The 16,805-nt window shown below is 55.5% G+C and overlaps 1 protein-coding gene across 1 annotated transcript; it reads right to left on the bottom strand.

Moving 5' to 3' along the window:
- Positions 1-11,520: 11,520 nt before the first annotated feature.
- Positions 11,521-14,384, bottom strand: LOC134434483 (serine/threonine-protein kinase pim-1-like; the record flags this gene model as incomplete). Its single annotated transcript, XM_063183136.1, has 6 exons — positions 11,521-11,659; positions 11,895-12,048; positions 12,291-12,467; positions 13,082-13,448; positions 13,653-13,703; positions 13,827-14,384. Coding segments are annotated over 5 exons (1,260 nt in total), but the record flags the coding sequence as incomplete, so codon positions are not given.
- Positions 14,385-16,805: the final 2,421 nt, after the last annotated feature.

Genomic DNA, 16,805 nt, shown 5'->3' with positions numbered 1-16,805 from the left:
GTGACAACACTGAGGGGGGAGTGACATCACAGAGGCAGCTGTGACATCCTAGAAGGTGGTTCTTTGACATCACATCGTGGGTTGTGACATAGAGTATGATATCATAGGGCAGCTGTGTGATGCCACAAAGAAGGCTGTGACATCACAGACAAGGCTGTGACATCACAGGGAAACTGTGACATCACAAATCTGCTCTGTGACATCACATATCAGCTGAATGGCATAATATGGAATCTGTGTGACATAACAGAGTGGTTGTGTGACATCATAGGAGGCTGTGTGTCATCACTGGTAGCCTGTGACATCACAGGGGCTGTGTGACCTCACAAGGATGCTGTGTGGCATCACAGGGGCAGTATGACATCACAGGGGCAGTGTGACATCTCAGGGGTTGTGTGACATCACAGGGGCTGTGTGAGGTCACTGGGGAGGTCACTCTGCCCTGGCCCCCCTCACAGCTCCCCCCACAGCAGTCCAACGCTGCTCGTGCACAGCGGGGTCCCCTGTCCCCCCGGGTCCCCCCGCCCCCGGCCCCGCTGCCTCCCCCAGAGGATGTTCCACGAGATCGACCCCAGAGCCTGACACGGGGACAGGGGGACGGGGCCCTGGGGGTGGCACAGGGGGACAGGGACCCCCCGGCAGCATCCCCGTGTTCCCCAGGGCAGAGCCTGGGTCAGGGCTCCTTCACCCTGTTACAAACGAGGCCTTGAGAGCGCTGAAAAACCCCTGGCAAGGGATCAGCCAAAACCAGATTTAATATTAAGGGACAGAAGCACAAAGTTCCTTGGCAAGAGTCACTCTGTTCCTGACTGGGCACTTCAGGCACACCAAGGAAACAAAGCAACTACAAAACCAAACAGAATCCAGGCAATAAAACCAGAAATGAACCATGAACTCTCCGTGTGTGTGTGCGTGCATGTGTGTGTGACTAAAGGACAGTGTGGGCAAGGATAAAAGGAATGCAGCCAAAAAGCTAAGCCGAGCTCAAACTTAACAGACTTTGATTGATACCTTAGACTTCAGCATTTAGCAAAAGAACAGCACTTGACAGTATTTAACCTTACTTGTAACCTAGGACTTAATAATTTCACAGTGGAATAACTCTTAACAATATTCAACTTATCTTATAACTTATACTAAACTTCATTACTTACTAAAAGAACAACCCTTAGGAGCATTTAACATAGTTTAGAGCTTGTGACTCACCCTTCCTTGCAGGCCTGACTGACTCAGCTATCCAAGGCACTCAACCCCCTCAGAGTGCAGCATTTCTGCCACATTTCCTCAGCATAGGCACTCCTGTGTGCACACAGACACAAAGAGTCAGTGCAAGGCACCTGTAAGAAATTCCCCTGAGGGCAGGAAATGCTCACTGTGGATCCTTTGGCATCTCCCCAGCAGGTGAAGGGTTGAGCCTGGAGGAGTGGGGGGATCGGCCCAGGCTCCGTCGTTGTTCAGGATCCCCGAGTGCAGCAAACGGGAGAGTTCCCGGCTGGGAGAGGCCCCACTCAGAGGAAGTGACTGGCCCAGGAGAGCTCCAAGGGCTCCTTTTGGAGCGCTGTTTGTAGGGCCCCAAGAGAGGGGCTTCAGTCCCAGCAATGGTTCATCCTGGCCGCACTTGGCACCAACAGCTTTCTTTGGCAGGGTGAGAACAGGGATGTTGCGCCGCTCAGGGAACACAAACAGGTCCCAGGGCTGCTCCTACAGGAACCAGGAGCTGGTTGGGCAGCAGCAGTTCCTGGAGCAGACAGTGTTTGTGATGAGCTGCAGAGGAGCTGAGCCCAGGGGCTGTTGGCCAAGGCAGAGGCCCAGGGAGCATTTCTCAGCTGGCAGGGCGGCCTGAGAAGGGGAGGGGGGAATGTAGCAGCACAGGGCCCATGGAACCAAGGGACCATTGTGACACTGTGGGGCCCTGTGAGACCAAGGGACCATTGTGACACTGTGCGCCCTGTGAGACCAAGGGACCATTGTGACACTGTGCGCCCTGTGAGACCAAGAGACCATTGTGACACTGTGGGGCCTCATGGAATCATGGAGAGCACTGTGACATTGCTGCGCCTCATGGAACCAGGGGAACTGTACTGATGCTGTGTGACTCCATGGAATGTAGGGGTCCTTGTGACACTGAGAGGCCCCATCAAACCAAGGGGCCCTTGTGACATTGCTGGGCCTCATGGAACCCTGGAGACCATTATGGCACTTGGGGGTGTCATGGAACCAAGGGGCCATTGTGACACTGTGACATTCCATGGAACCAAAGGTCCAGTGTGCCATTGCAAGGCCTCATGGATCCATGGAATAACCATTAACTCCCTTCACAGCCTCATGGAACCAGGCAGCCATTGTGACACTGAGGGGACTCATGGAATCATGGAGACCATTGTGACACTGTGGGGCCTTGTGAGACCAAGGGACCATTGTGACACTGTGGGGCACCATGGAACCAAGAGGCCTTTGTGACACTGCAGGGCTGCATGGAACCAAGGGGCCTTTGTGACATTGCGAGGCCTTCTGTCTGCAGTGGTCCATTGTGACACTAAGAAACCAAGCAGGACCATTGTGACATGGCAGGGCTGCATGGAACCAAAGCTCCAGGGTGAGACAGAGTGGCCTCCTGTCATCAATGGTCCATTGTGACACTGTGGAGCCAAAGGAGACCATTGTGACACCACAAACCCCCATGATCCAAAGGTCCATTGTGACAGTGCAGGCCTCACTGAACAGAGGAGTGACATGACATTGTGGGGCCTGTGGAACCACAGAGACTATTGTGACACTGCAAGGCCCCATGGAATCCTTGGGACCATTGAGACACTGCAGGACCTTCAGGAACCTGGGGGCCATTGTGACACTGTGGGACCCCATGGAACCAAGACACCCTTGTGACACGTCAGGGCCCCACAAAACCAAGGGAAGACAGAACAGGTCTGGCTGGTTTGGCCTCCCGTGGGCCACCTGACTGGTCCAGCTGACCTTGGCATGTTGAGGGTCTCTTCTCATCTGCTGCTGAAACACTGGGGTTCTGTGCTTTCCTTCCTATGGGAAAGAACTGTCCTTCTCCTCCAGGCGCCCATGGCCAGAACTGGGATTTCACCTCCAAATTTCCTTATATCCAGGGATTGTTCCCACAGCAATATTGCCAGGACAAATCTGTCTGGCAGTGGTTTCACAAGGGTCACCTCTCACCTGTCCCCAAAACCCTGGGGAAGGCTCTGTGCTTTCCTTCCTGTGGAAAGGAACTGTCCTTCTCAGCCAGGTGCCCATGGCCAAATTTGGGTTCCATCTCCAACACTGCCTATTGTGACAAACTGGAGGAGATTGTTGGCTTGAATCATTTCATGTGTGGGGAGGAAGGGGCAAGTCCAGCCTTGCCCTGCCCTGCAACCCCAATCCCCCCCAGAGCCTCTATCCCAGCCCAGCAGTGGCTGCCAGTCCCTGGCACAGCACAGGCAATGCTCCACAGCCACCTCTGGAGCCCCCAGCCCAGCTCTTGAAGGACCAAATGACCCCAAGGCCCACCTGGGGGCAGGGCCCAGGAAGACCAAGGGGTATTTAAGGCTGACAACAAGGCAAGCACACATTTTGACCCTACTTCCTCTTGGAATTTCCGTCTGAACAACACTGGAATCCGGGCGTGGGTGCTTCTCTATATCTTATTTTTCTTTCTCTCTTTCTGTGTCTACTTCTATTCCTTTCCCCTTGCAAATTTTGATTAACTTAAAATTGAAAAGGCTTGGGTTCCTGAAGTTGAATGGGCCAAGTTAATGCTTTGAGAAGTGTTTGTTGATTGACTGTCATATTAAATCTTTTGCCAAAGTTTCACTGAATTTCTAAATTTCTCAGTAAAGGCTGTTTGGTTGTTTTGAGCTCCTGAGAATGTCTTGTTGGTATTTCTGCAGTACATCCAACTCAGAGGACACAACAGGTAATAAAACCTGTGCTCCTTTCCAGGCAGACATCAGTTCTTCTGATGTTCTGTTCATCCAAGCAGTTCTACTTGTAGGGCTGATGTGCCCTGAGGTGCCAAGCTAAGATTGGCCCCTTGCAAGCTGATGAGTCGGCTGGAATTCCATCCTGTCCCATCCCTCAGCAGCCCTGCATTTCCCTCCTGCAGCCGTGGTCTCCAGCACAGCCATGGAGGCTCTTTGGGCTCTGGACTGTTCCTGCAGCCCCCAAGGACAGCTGAGCTCTGCTTTTGGCACAGTCAGGCCTGGCCAGCGCAGACCATGCTCAGCAATGTCTTGTGTGTGCCTGGCCTTGCTGTCAGCCCCGGCAGCGGCTGCGTGGCCCCTTTGTGGCCCTGTGCTGGCCCAGCCATGGTGGCCCAGCCCCTGTGCAGGCCCAGCCCAGGCCAGGAGCATTGCGGCTGGGAACGGCCCCTGTGCCGTGGTGCCCACAGCAGCCTTGGGGCTCTGCTGGGCAGCCTCTGCCAGCTCCTGCAGAGCCCGTGGCACCTGTGGGGCTGCACAGACAGCCCTGCCCCAGGCTGTGCCGGCCCCTGGGCCAGCAGAGAGGCAGCCAGGGCTGGCCATGGCCCGGAATAGGCCCTGAGCCCCGCAGGAGGATGGAGCTGGGCCACAGCCAAACTCAGCCCAGGCCAAAGCTGGGCTCAGCAGCCAGGGCTGCCAAGGGCTGGGTACAGAGGCTGGGGCTGACAAATGTCCTGGGCCCCCTCCCTGCTCTGTCCATGCCACCAAGGGCACAGAGCAGCCTCCTCTCTGGGCCACTTGCCTGTTTGCAATGCCTTGCACAGGCGCTGGCCCTGCCCCACAAGGCCTGGCCTGAGTCCTGCCCCTGCACGCTCAGCCAGGCTGAGATGGACACTGATGGTTTCTGGGCCAGGCTCTCTGAGCCCAGCCCAGCTCTCTGCAAACTCTGCCAGCTGCCCTAGCTCTGGGCAGCACCAAGGGCCTCTCCCCAGCCCAGCCAGTTCTGGCCCCACAGCTCTGCTCAGGCCAGGCTGCTCTGGGCACTGCCCCACGGCCTCAGCCCCTGGCAAGGGCACAGCAGCAGCTGCAGCTGCCACAGGACTCAGCCCCAGCCATGGGGGAAGGTGCTTGGTCAAGGCCAAAGGGGGCTCCCTGGCTGCCCTGCTCCCCTTGGGCTGAGGTGCTGAGAGCTCTGCAGCCCCTGCTGCCATCCCATCTGCCCAGGGCAGCACAAGAGCCGTGGCCTTGGGGCCCTCAAGAGCTGCTCCTGCTCCAGGCCCAGGGCCCATCCCAAAGCTGGGGCAGCCACAAAGCTGTGCCCATTTCTGTTCATTGCTGCTCTGATGGGCATGGATCCTCAGCCACTTGAAGGGTGCTGATGAATTTTATTACTCCACAGGCCACTTCTTTCTTGGGCTCTTCAGTTCAGGAATTCAGTGAGAAAAGCTCATAAACATTTCTTCTAAACACCCAAACAAGACAAGCCCTTTGGAATAATTCAAGTCTTTAATCCTTCTGTGGTTAATTACACAGCTTTCACAACTCTATTCAATGTGAATCTACTATATTGAAAACAATGAAGAGAGAATTGTTTTGTCCTGTTCAGTTTTGTTCTCCTGTGCATAGACTGAGATCAGCAATGTCCAATTGATATTGACCCCCAGCACCTCCTAATGCAGTTTGAACAGATATGAAAATCAAAACCCTTCATGGCTGAAAATCACTCAGATGTCCCTACCCCCACCCCAATATTTCTCCCATCCAAGCCCTGGGACTCAGAGCAGCTGAGGAAGGAAGTCACATCCAGGGATGTCGCCAGGGCTCAGGATTGGGGCTAGGTCAGTTAAATCTCTTTATTGCTGATCTGGAAAGCTGTCCTGGTCCCTTGCTCAGGGCTGGTGTCAGTGCCCAGAGCCAGAGGGGATCCCTTGCTGGGGGCTGTGCCATTGCCACCTGCCCTGTGCCGCGCTGGCCGCTCTGGCACCAGGAACCAGCAGCCACCGGCACTGCCAGGGCCAAAGGCCAGGTCAGCCAGACAGAAAGGGGCAGGGCTGGGCACTGTTTCCATGGCAACCGGCACTGGGGGGACACCTGGGTCACCTGGCCTGGCAGTTGTCATGGAAACCCCTGGCAGGGACTGAGGGCACAGCCCCTGGCACTGAGACACTGCTGGGCCGGGTGCTGAGCACAGGGCTGGGCACACAGAGATGGTTTTGTTCTTGCTGAGCTGCAGCACAGCCAAGGCCTGTCCTGCCCCTCGTCCAGACACGCTGGGGAGGGGCTGGGGCTGCGGGGGAGCTGGGCAGGGGACACAGCCAGGACAGAGGACCAACTGAGCCCAGGCATAGCCCAGAGCAGAGCACATCATGCATAGGGTATGAAGGGGGGAACAAGGAGGAAGGGGGGAATTTTGGAGTGAGGGCTTTTGCCTTCCCAGGGAACACTTAGGCAAGAGGGGGCCCTGTTTCTCCAGTGGGCAGGGTCACTACCAAGGACTCAGACACCAAGTTAAGGAATTGTGTCATTTATATCATGCACAGCTGCAAAGATTTACAAAAGGATAAGCTCAACAAAGCACATCATTATTAGTAAAGAATTACAAAAGAAGCTCAGCAATCCATCCAGTCATGACTACCAAAGGTGGCCTGCAGTGATTAAAGAAAGATCCATCAGCAGTTCCCCTCAGGCTTTACCATCACCCAGACCCACACATCAGCTGGGGAAGCCAAGGACTGCAGAGCCACTCCCAGACACTGGGAACTCTTGCAGGTGCCTCCACCTTTGCAGGCAAGGAGGCTCCAACCCCACTGGGAGAGGACACAGCTTTTCCACTGTTAAACAAACAAGCTGACATCACTGCTACTTGTGGCAATATCTGCTTTCATTCTCCTCATTGGTTCCTCCCAAAGCCTGGCCAGGACTCAAGGAGGAACCAAGGGAGTTGACTTTGATCCTTCAGCCCCAAACAAGGCCAGATGGGGCCAGGTCTGGTTTCTCAACACAGAAAGATGAATCCTTGTTTTATCAAAGAACGCATACACTGATCATGTTGGTAATAACTCTTCCTTAAGGACTGGATACAAATATAACATTTGGCTGGAAGGTTCCTCTAGAGGTGAACTTTACCTCAGGGCCTGTTCAGGCCATGATCACAGCCTGCTCAGGCCTTGGTACTTTGATCGGTCCTGAGACCTACAATGAACTACAACCTTCCTAACAATTCTTTCAATAACACAGTTAAGATTGAGGTCAATAATTGTGCTACCCTGTCATGGGGTTTAATAATCCAATCTTGTTCATTATTGTTTAACAGAATTACTGTAATTTCTCCTGGATATTCTGCATCAATTCCTCCTGCTACGACAGGAACACTTTGCAAGGCCAAGCTGCAAGGGAGCAGTTACCAAAGCAAAGTGTCCTGGAGGAATCTGAATTCCTGTTTCAGTATTGATAGCTCTCATTGGCTTTGAATTTATACTAATGAATTCCAATGCATGAAGGCCCAGCCCTGCAGCCTCTGGGCTGGCCCTGCCAGGGGCCATCACAGCCAGAACAATTTCCCAGGCAGCCCAAGTCTCACTGCCCATGGCTGGATTTGCAAATTGGGGGCAGTCAGGCACAGCCAGGGGGTTTCCATTTCCCCAGTGGGCCATTGTGAAGGGCATGAAGCACATCTGGGAGATGGGTTCTCCATGGGCAAAGGTTCCCATCTCCTCATTTTTTCAACTGCTCTTTTAACGACCCCTTCACCCATTCAACCAATCCTGCAGCTTGTGGATAGTGTGGTACATGAAAAACCCTGCAGGCAAAATCACTGTATTTTTCACAGGAACAGACAAAGCACTGTGCATCACAGTATCAGCACACCCTGTAAAAATAGCCAATTTCCTCCCTTCCTCCTTTTCTCATTGTATACAATCTCACAAAGTTGACCACTGACATTAGGGTCCTGGCCAATCCTGTTCTGTAGGGTATTTTGTGTTACATGCCTGAGCAGCCAAAGATACCAAATTAGTATTGTCAGCACTATTTCACATTATTCTTATTTTATATGTACATATTGATATAGAAATATAGATGTAGATACGTAGATATAGACATATATATAAATCTATAAATATAAACATGAAGGTCTTATTATCGTATAAATATGTATATACTTGTTTATTATATTGATATTTCACTTGCACAAGTGCATCTGAGCTCAAGATTAAAACCTTCTTCTCTTGCTCCATGTGGGAGCATTCCAACAATAATTGCTCCTTCTGAAGGTGCTGTTTCCTATGTACTCTTAACAAATTCATCTTTGTCTGCCCAAACCCACAAGGTTGTTTCCTTTTCCATATGCAATTTTTGGATGCATTTGAAGACATCCAGGGGTGCAGCTTCTTTTACCCGACTGCCCCACTACTCCCACAGGGCTCCAACCTCAGCCCACTCCAGAGCCAGGGAACTCCAGGGAAGGGCTTCCCAGCTGGGAATTTCTGATGGGACAGATTCCTCACATTTACATTGAACAAGTGACATTTTGTTGGCATCTGGCCAGACTGTGCCAGTTTTGTTTCACCAGTGGGCAGGGTCAGCACCAAAGACACAGACTCCAGCTGAAGGAATCAGTGTCATTTCCTGCAGTTCAGAGCAGCAAAGAATCACAAAAGGAGCAGCTCAGCAATGCACCCAACCATCCCCACCAAAGATTGCCTGCAGTGATTAAGAAAGATCCAGCAGCATTTACCCTCAGCCTTTACCATCCCCCACACCCACACAGCAGCTGGGGAAGCTGTCACAGCCAAGGGCTGCAGAGCCACTCCTGGGCACTGGGAATTCCTGCAGGTGCCTCCAGCCCCAGGTGAGGCTCCAACCCCACTGAGAGAGGGCCCAGCTCTGACAGTGCTGAATGGACAAACTGACAGCACTGCTAGTGTGGCAACATCTGCTTTCATCCTCCTCTTGGGTCCCTCCCAAAGCCTGGCCAGGGCTCAAGGAGGAACCAAGGGAGCTGACTTTGACCATACAGCCCCAAACAAGGCCAGATGTCAGATTTCATGGCCTTGTCTGGCTTCTAAATACACAAAGGTCAAGACATGTTTCACTAAGGAGTGGCTACATCTATCACAGTGCTAATCACCATGCATATTTCATCAGGGAGCAGATACAAAGATAACCTTTGCTTGGAAGGTTCATCCAGAGGCCACCTTTGGCTGAGGGCCTGCTGTCCAGGCCTCACTCAGGGCTGGTGTCCAGGCCTTGGCACTTCATGGACGTGGTTTAGTGCTGGGCTTGGCACTGCTGGGTGAGCGGCTGCACTGGCTGAGCTCAGAGGGCTTTTCCAACGGAAAGGATTCTGTGATTCCATCATTCTATCCTTCAGCTGGGGCTATTTTAGCAGCATTGCTTTGCTCCAAAAGTTCCCTCTTGCCCAGCTCCTGTGACCTGAGGCTTCAGCTCCTTCAGCTCCTGGTGCTGAGCTGCTCATGCTGAACGAGACGGCTCAGAGAGAAGAACACAGTCCATGCAATTCCTTCTGGGACACGGAGAGGGGAGGCTGTGCAAACAGGAGCATTGTTTGCTGTGGCCTCCTCTCTGCCCTTCACGCCTTTCAGCGCTTTGAACCAGCCAAGAGCTTTCTCCAAGAGCGCAATGGAGCAGCTGTTCCTGATCCCAGGCCTGGCTCTCTCCAGTATCTGCCCTTGCCTGGTTCTGTCCCTCGTGCTGTGCCCTCTGTTCCCCCAGGGCTCGCTGGCTGCTGCCCAGGACTGTGGCACTGGCACAGATCCAGTGCTCCAGAGCCTCCTTTCTGTGCCCTTGCAGCTGCCTGGGCACAGCAGCCTTTTCGATCTGGAAGCTCCCCATGGACAGGGAGTGCCCAGCTCTGTTCCTTGCACAGCCTCCAGGAGCCCAGGGCTGCCATCTCCAGTCCCTGCTGGCACTGGGGGCTCCCAGGTGCCTCAGGCTGCTGTGACACCGCTGCACATGGGAGGGAAGAGGGGCAGGGGCTGTGCTCAAAGTCAGCTCCATCTGCTGCTGCTGCTGATGCTGCTGCTGATGCTGCTGCTGCTGTGGGGTCATTTGTGCAGCCCTGGCCCAGAGTCAGGGATCAGATCCTGCCAGTCTCTTCCAGCCCTGGCTGCTCAGAGTTTTGGCCTTGGAGCCTCAGGTGGCCAAAGGCAGCTGCTGCTGGTGCCTCTGTGTGCCCATGTTCAGCAGTGCTGCTCCATCAGTCTGTGCCCAGCAACGGGGAAAAGCCTCAGCCCTGCAGGGCCAGGAGCTGCCGGGCTCTGCCTGAGCAGCTCAGCCAGCAGGAAGGGAGCTGCTCCACACGGGAACCAGGAGCAAACGACACTCCTTTTATAGGACATGTTTTCTACTGAAAGGAAAAAAAAGGAAAAAGTAATCAAAAACTATATAAAATGTGAAAGATAAAAACAAAACCCAAGAGTGCAGTGAAAAATCTTCTCTAACTTTGAATTAAGAGGCAACTGATCTTTTGAAAGAAAACTCAGTTATTTACTTTGTAAATGTGCTGATGGCATGGATCCATCGTACTGACTTCAGCAGTCTTTTCAAAAAGTTTTTGGGGATTGTTTCCAATATTGTTATTTTAAATTGTGGTCGAGGCAAGGCTTTGTGCCCTTCCAGCTCCAAACAGGACTGGGAATGGAAACTCTGTCAAAGCCCAAATCCTTTACAAGATGATCTTCCTTCTCAGCCTGGGAATGGGCTGCACATTCCCTTTGAAACTGTCAGGGATCTCTTAGAGTCACAAAGTCCCACTTACGGCTTTTTACTCTGGTTTGGAAGTGCAGAAGGGCAATTCTCCATCCACCAGCTCCAGACTGCACTTCCTCAGCAGCACGGCCCACTCGCCAGCTTTGGCCCACTCGTGGCACTTCTAGAGGAGGAAGAAAGTGCAATTGCACAATTCCAGCCAATCAAGAAGGAAGAATGGGACAGACAAAACACCCTGTGCAGATCCAGGTGTTCAGCTGGGACTGTGGAGAGTTTGGGTCCTTGCCAATTGCATGTGTGTCCCCAGCTGCAATATCTGGGCCTGCAGCAGAGTCTCACTCACCTGCCAAAGCAGAAAGCTCAGGCGCTGTGCTCGCAATGGGCTCGTCTGATGCAGAGCTGTCAGAGCAATGTGAGGGCAGAGCCAGCCCAGCTGGGCCCAGGGCTGAGCCCAGCAGAGCCCTGGCAGAGCCCAGAGCAGCCTCAGCACCTGCAGAGCCCGGCTGCAAGGAGAGAAAGCAGAAACCGCCCGTCAGCTGAGGGCTCCTGTGCCCTTGTGCCAAGGCCTGCGGTGCCCAGGCCATGCTGGCTGTGCCCAGAGCTGTGCCCAGAGCTGCCCATCCCTGCTGCCTTTGGCAGCAGAGCAGGAGGGCAGGACATGTGCCCAGCCTGCAGCCAGCCACGGCACATCCAGCCCTCAGCAGCTGCCCAGAGTCAAAAAGCAGCTGGGCAGCTGACTGAAGAATTCATTGCGTCTGCCCCAGCTAAGGGGGAACCTTTGGTGCCCAGCTGTGCCATGCCCAAATCTGGGAGCAAGCCCCTGCCTGTGGACTCACCTGCAAATTGGACCTGGAGCCTGGCTTTGAAGAGGTGCCAGAATCCAAGTCCATCATCTTCAGCTGGCCAGGCCAAGGAAGAGATTGTCATCCTTGAGGTTGTCCTTGGTGTCTCCAGCACCAGCCCCATTTGGGACAGCTTCTCCAGGGGCTCCTTCTCCTTCCCTGGGGTCAGACCAGGCTGTCAGGGCTCTGCCCAGGGCCCCAGCCATCCATGAACCATACAAACAAAACCGGGGGGATGGTGGCCACCAGTGCTTGTCACACTGGGTCTCCAGCTCAGCTCCAGCCCAAGAGCTGCATGTTCCCTTCTGCTGACCCCTGCTCAGAGCTACAGGCAGGACAAAACCAGCCTGGTTTGCTTTGCCACTGATTGCCAAGAGATGCGTGGAGCTGGTACCTGCCAGGCCCCTGGATCCAACTGTGCACGTGGATTTCTTCAGTCTTCTAGGGCAGGGAAACACCCTTCACCCAAGGATGACAGAAAAGCTCTTCTAAGGATGGCCTGTCCAAGGGTTGCATGGACAAACACCTCTTAATAACATCTTGGCACTCTGGGGAGAGAAATCAGAAATCACCAGTCAGTTGGAGAAGTTGCCCTCCTGTTCCCATGCCCAGGTCATGCTGGGTGTGACCAGAGCTGGGCCTAAACTTCTCCATGGATGCTCTGTTTGGAGGAGAGCAGGAGAGCAGGACATATGCCACCTCCTCAGCAGCTGCCAGAGTGGGATGCCCATGAGCCTGCTGCTGTCTCCCAGCACTGGTATTTCCCCCGTGCCCAGAGATGAGGATCCACCTTGAGAGAGCCATCGTGGGAAGAGGATCCGCCCCCGGATGATCTCCTGGCCTCTCCTGAACGGGTGCTTCCCCATGACCAGGTGGCACAGCAGGAGGCCAAGGGACCAGATCGTGGCTGCCTCGCCATGGTAGCGTTGGTGCTGGATCCACTCTGGTGGGCTGTAGGACAGGGTTCCTGTGGAACACAGACACAGCTCAGCAGGGGGATGCTGCTGCTCCCAGAGCCCAGCCCCAGCATCCCTGGGCATGTGGGGGCTGCCCCAGAGGCACACGGGGTGAGTGCTGCCCTCTCGCCAGCACCTGGGACTTGTGCACAAACTCGCGGCTGGAAAAGAAGCCACTGGTGCTGGAAGAGGGCAGCAGAATCCCTGGGAAAGCCCAACCATGACACACAAACGAAAAACCCACCCAGTAGTGGAGAAAACCCACTCTCCTCCCCACCTGCACGGCCCCCAAAAATGTTAATAAGCCAAGGTGAACAAGGGGAGTGGAGCAGTCCAGCCCTTCCTCGCCTGCACACCAAACCATCTGGGGCACGTGGTCAGGCCTCCCTCTCTGCTGCCCCCATGGGGGTTTGTGTTGGGCTGGCTGCCCCAGCTCCAGCCCCAGCCCAGGGCACAGTGGGTGCTGAAGGCTGTCAGCAGGGCTGGGAGCTGGCCGCCCTCACACCCCACCCAAATCAACTCGGCTCCAGCATCAATCCCATCCTGGCTGCAATAGGGGGAAGCCCTGGTGCTGCACCCAGGCTGGGCCACGAGATGCCCAAGAGCACCCCCTGCGAGGGCTCACCTGCAAATTGGGTGTAGGCTGTGTCTTGGAGGAAGGCGCCACAGCCAAAGTCGATCAGTTTCAGCTGCCCGCTGGCCAGGTCGACCAGGACATTCTCAGGCTTGATGTCCCGGTGCAGGACCCCGCAGCTGGTGCAGTGCCGCACGGCCTCCAGCACCTGGCGGAACAGCCCCCGCGCCTCCTCCTCCGGCAGGAACCCCCGCTCCGCCAGGAAACCCGAGAGCTCCTGGCACCGCTCCGGACGCTCCAGCACCAGCAGGAAGCTGTCGGGGAGCTCAAGCCACTCCAGGAGCTGAATGACACCGCCACAGCCACAGGACACCTTGGCCAGCAGCACGATCTCCAGGGGTGCGCTGGTGCCGTCGGGCTGCGGGAGGAGCACGACGCCGTCAGTGGGGCCGAGGCCGTGCCGGGGCTCTGGGAGCCCTCAGCCAGCCCGGGATGCTCTGCATGCCCCGCTCAACCCACGCCCGCTCTCCCCGCAGGGCTCACGGCGGCTCCCACCGTGCCGGGCCCCGGCTCCTCGCCGCCCGGCACGGCCCGGCTGCTGCCGCTGGCCCCGCTCACTCACCAGCTCGCCCCAGTGCCGGATGCGATCCCTCGGCACGCGTTTGATGGCCACCTGCGAGCGAGGGAGAGCAGCGGGCTGAGCTCGCCGCCCGTCCCGTCGCGCCCCGACCTTCTCCTCCTCCTCCCTCCTCCTCCGCCCCCTCTGCCTGCTCCCGCCGCCGGCCCCGCCGCTCACCGGGACGCCGTCCGAGACCCGCGTGGCTGCGAAGACGCTCCCGAAGCCGCCGCGTCCCAGCAGCGATCCCAGCCGGTACCGCTCCTGCAGGGCCTCCTGCGCTTCCCCTGCGGGCGGGACGCGGCTGTCAGCGCTCGGCCCGGGACCAGCAACGGCCCCCGAGCGCCCCTCACCCGCCCCGGGCCCGGCATCCCCACCCGCCCCGGGCCCCGGCGGCTTGGGGCCGGAGGCCGCGCTGCCGAGCGGCGGAGCTCGGGCCGGGGAAGCCGCAGCGGAAGCGGCGGGAGCGGCCGCGCCGCGTGTGTCCTCTGCAGGCCCCGGGAGGAGCCGGGGCCGGGGTCGGGACTGGAGCCTACGTCGGGTCCGGGGCCGGGCTCGGGCCAGGCGGAGCCGAAGGGCGGCGATGCCGCCTCCGCACCAGGCACTGATGCCCGCCCAGCAGCGCCACCGCCAGCACGGCCAGAGCCGGGCGGAGGCGAGACCGCGGCGGGACGGCCGGGGCCGGGCATGGGGCAGCCCCGCCCGGGGCTGGGGGCGGGCCGGGGGCATGGCCCGGCCCGGCAGGGGAGAGGGAGGCGGGGAGAGGAGAGGGACGCCGGGCAAGGGACCGCGGGAGAAGGGTGCCCGACAGCGGGAAAGGGAGTGAAAAATAAAGAAAAAGAGAAAGAAAGAGAGAAAGAGTGTTCGAAAGTATCTGTTTGCTGCTGCTGCCACTGCTGCCGCCGCTGCTGCCGCCGCCGCTGCTGCTGCCGCTGCTGCAACTGAAGCACCGGGGCCGTTCGTCCCCGTGTCCGTTCCCCGCTCACCCCACGAGCCCCACATTCGAGCCCCGCGCGCCCCGGGGACAGCCCCTCCGTCTGCCCAAACACGGGAACTTTGCAGTGCTGGGCCCGGATGCAGAGCCCTGACTCCTGCACACTGGCACAGCGATCCTCTCGCTTGCTGCTGGGCATTGTCCTTGCTGAGGGGCAAACACTGTCGGTCCACCTTCCCTTGGGGTAGGATTCCTAACTGACCCCAGCACTGCACGTACACCTCCAGCGTTACTTTCCTGTAAAAACAGAGGAAGGAAAACTCTGTGTGGCTCATGATATTTTACAGTGTCTAAAAATCTCTAAGTCACCGATCTTAGAGGTGAGGTGCATCTGGAATTACTGGGATGGAGAAGTAGTGCAACATGGAAAAGGGGAGCACAGAAATTAATAGAGGAAAACATCATGGATTGTTTCTTTCATTTTCATTTCACATCTGGAAAGCTGTTTGAGTTTTCCAGGAATCTTCTCTTGTCTGCTCTTCCCAAAAATCTCTCATGGAGAACAAAGTCAAGCTTCTGTCACAAGATTTGCTACCAGGAAATTCCGCCACTGGTGCAGTTTTCATTGTGACTGTGTTGCTTTAGGGCAAATTTTGGGAGGAAACCTCCAAAAGGGGCCCGTCTAGAAAGCAAGGTCAAGCAGCCCCTCCCCCTACTAGTTCAGGAAAAACTTCCCTTGAGAAAAGTGAAAAAACCCCAGTTTATTTAAAAAGTAAAGTATTCACAAGCATGAAAAATGAATAATATTAAATAAAACCTCTGACAGTGCTGAAGAGATGGCAAATTCAGAAAGTCCTTTTTGTGGGTTGTAGTTGGCTCACTCGGTCTCTCCTGAGTCCCTCTGGTGCTGGAATGCAGTGTCCCAGAGCTCGGTGGGCCACAGGTCTGAGCTGCTGCCAGTGTTTGTCTGGGTTTTCAGTCCAGAGCAGGTTTAAACAGTTCCAAGAAAAAGGAAAGTCACAGTCTGAGGAACTTCTCTTCCTAAACTAGCTAAAACCAAATTGCTAGACCTGGGCTGTGAAGGCATCAGGAAATTTCCAAATCTGGGCACTGGCAGTCCCAGCAAACACCAGAGCTGGATGGTGCTGGAGCCAGAACCTGCAAATTTCCAAATTTTGGCTTTCTGTGCCAGCAAATCACTGGACTTGGGCTGTGCCAGCGCCAGGAAGTTTTCAGATCTGGGCGCTGGTGCTGCCAGCAAACACCAGATCTAGGTGGTGTCATTGGCAGAGACAGAAATCTGCCAGATTTGGGCTCTGCTGGCACTGAGAAATTTCCAAATCTGGGTTCTGGTTACATGAAACACAAGATGTGGGGGCGGTGCCAGGCCCAGTAGCACGAAGCTGCCACGGGTTTTGGATTTCTGTGCCAGCAAATTGCTGGACTTGGGCTGTGCCAGAATAGGGAAATTTCCAGATCTGGGCACTGGCAGTGCCAGCAAACAGCCCATTTCAGGCTCCAGGCTCCAGGAGGGACTGGATCTGGATGCCTTCCTCTTTTCTTTCCTTCTTTCCTTCCTTATTTCTTGGGATCCTGCTGCCGGACATCTCCAGATGGGGCAGTGCTGGCAATGGGGAAATTGCCAGCTTTTAGCTTTCTTTGCCAGCAAATTGCTGGACATGGACAGTGCCAGAAGAGGGAAATTGCCAGATGTGGGCACTGGCAGTGCCAGCGCACACCAGATCTGGGTGGGGAATGTGCCAGCACCAGGAAATTGCCAAATGTTAACTTTCAGTGCCAGCATATTCCTGGAATTATGCTGTGCAGGAACCTGAAAAATTCTGGATCTGGGCACTTGTGGTGTCAGCAAACACAAGACTGGCTTGCTGTAGGTACCAGGTATTTGCAAGGTTTTGGCTTTCTTTGCCAGAAAATTACTAGACTTGGGCTGTGCTGGCACTGGGAAATTCCTGCATCTGGGCACTGGTGGTGCCAGCAAACACCAGATCTTGCATTGCCAATGACAGTAGCAGGGAATTGCCAGGTTGTGGCTTTCTTGACCAGAAAATTGCTGGACTTGGCTCTGCCAGAACAGGGAAATATCCAGATGTGAGCACTGGCAGTGGCAGCAAACACCAGGTCTGGGCACCTGTATTGGCATCAGGAAATTGCCAGATCTTGGCTTTCTGTGCCAGCAAATTGCTGGACTTGGGCTGTGCCAGCAC

The sequence above is a fragment of the Melospiza melodia genome, unplaced genomic scaffold (assembly GCF_035770615.1).
Source record: "Melospiza melodia melodia isolate bMelMel2 unplaced genomic scaffold, bMelMel2.pri scaffold_37, whole genome shotgun sequence".
Taxonomy (NCBI): domain Eukaryota; kingdom Metazoa; phylum Chordata; class Aves; order Passeriformes; family Passerellidae; genus Melospiza; species Melospiza melodia.
The sequence above is the reverse complement of the archived record's forward strand: the minus strand, read 5'-3'. Positions and strand labels throughout refer to the sequence as shown.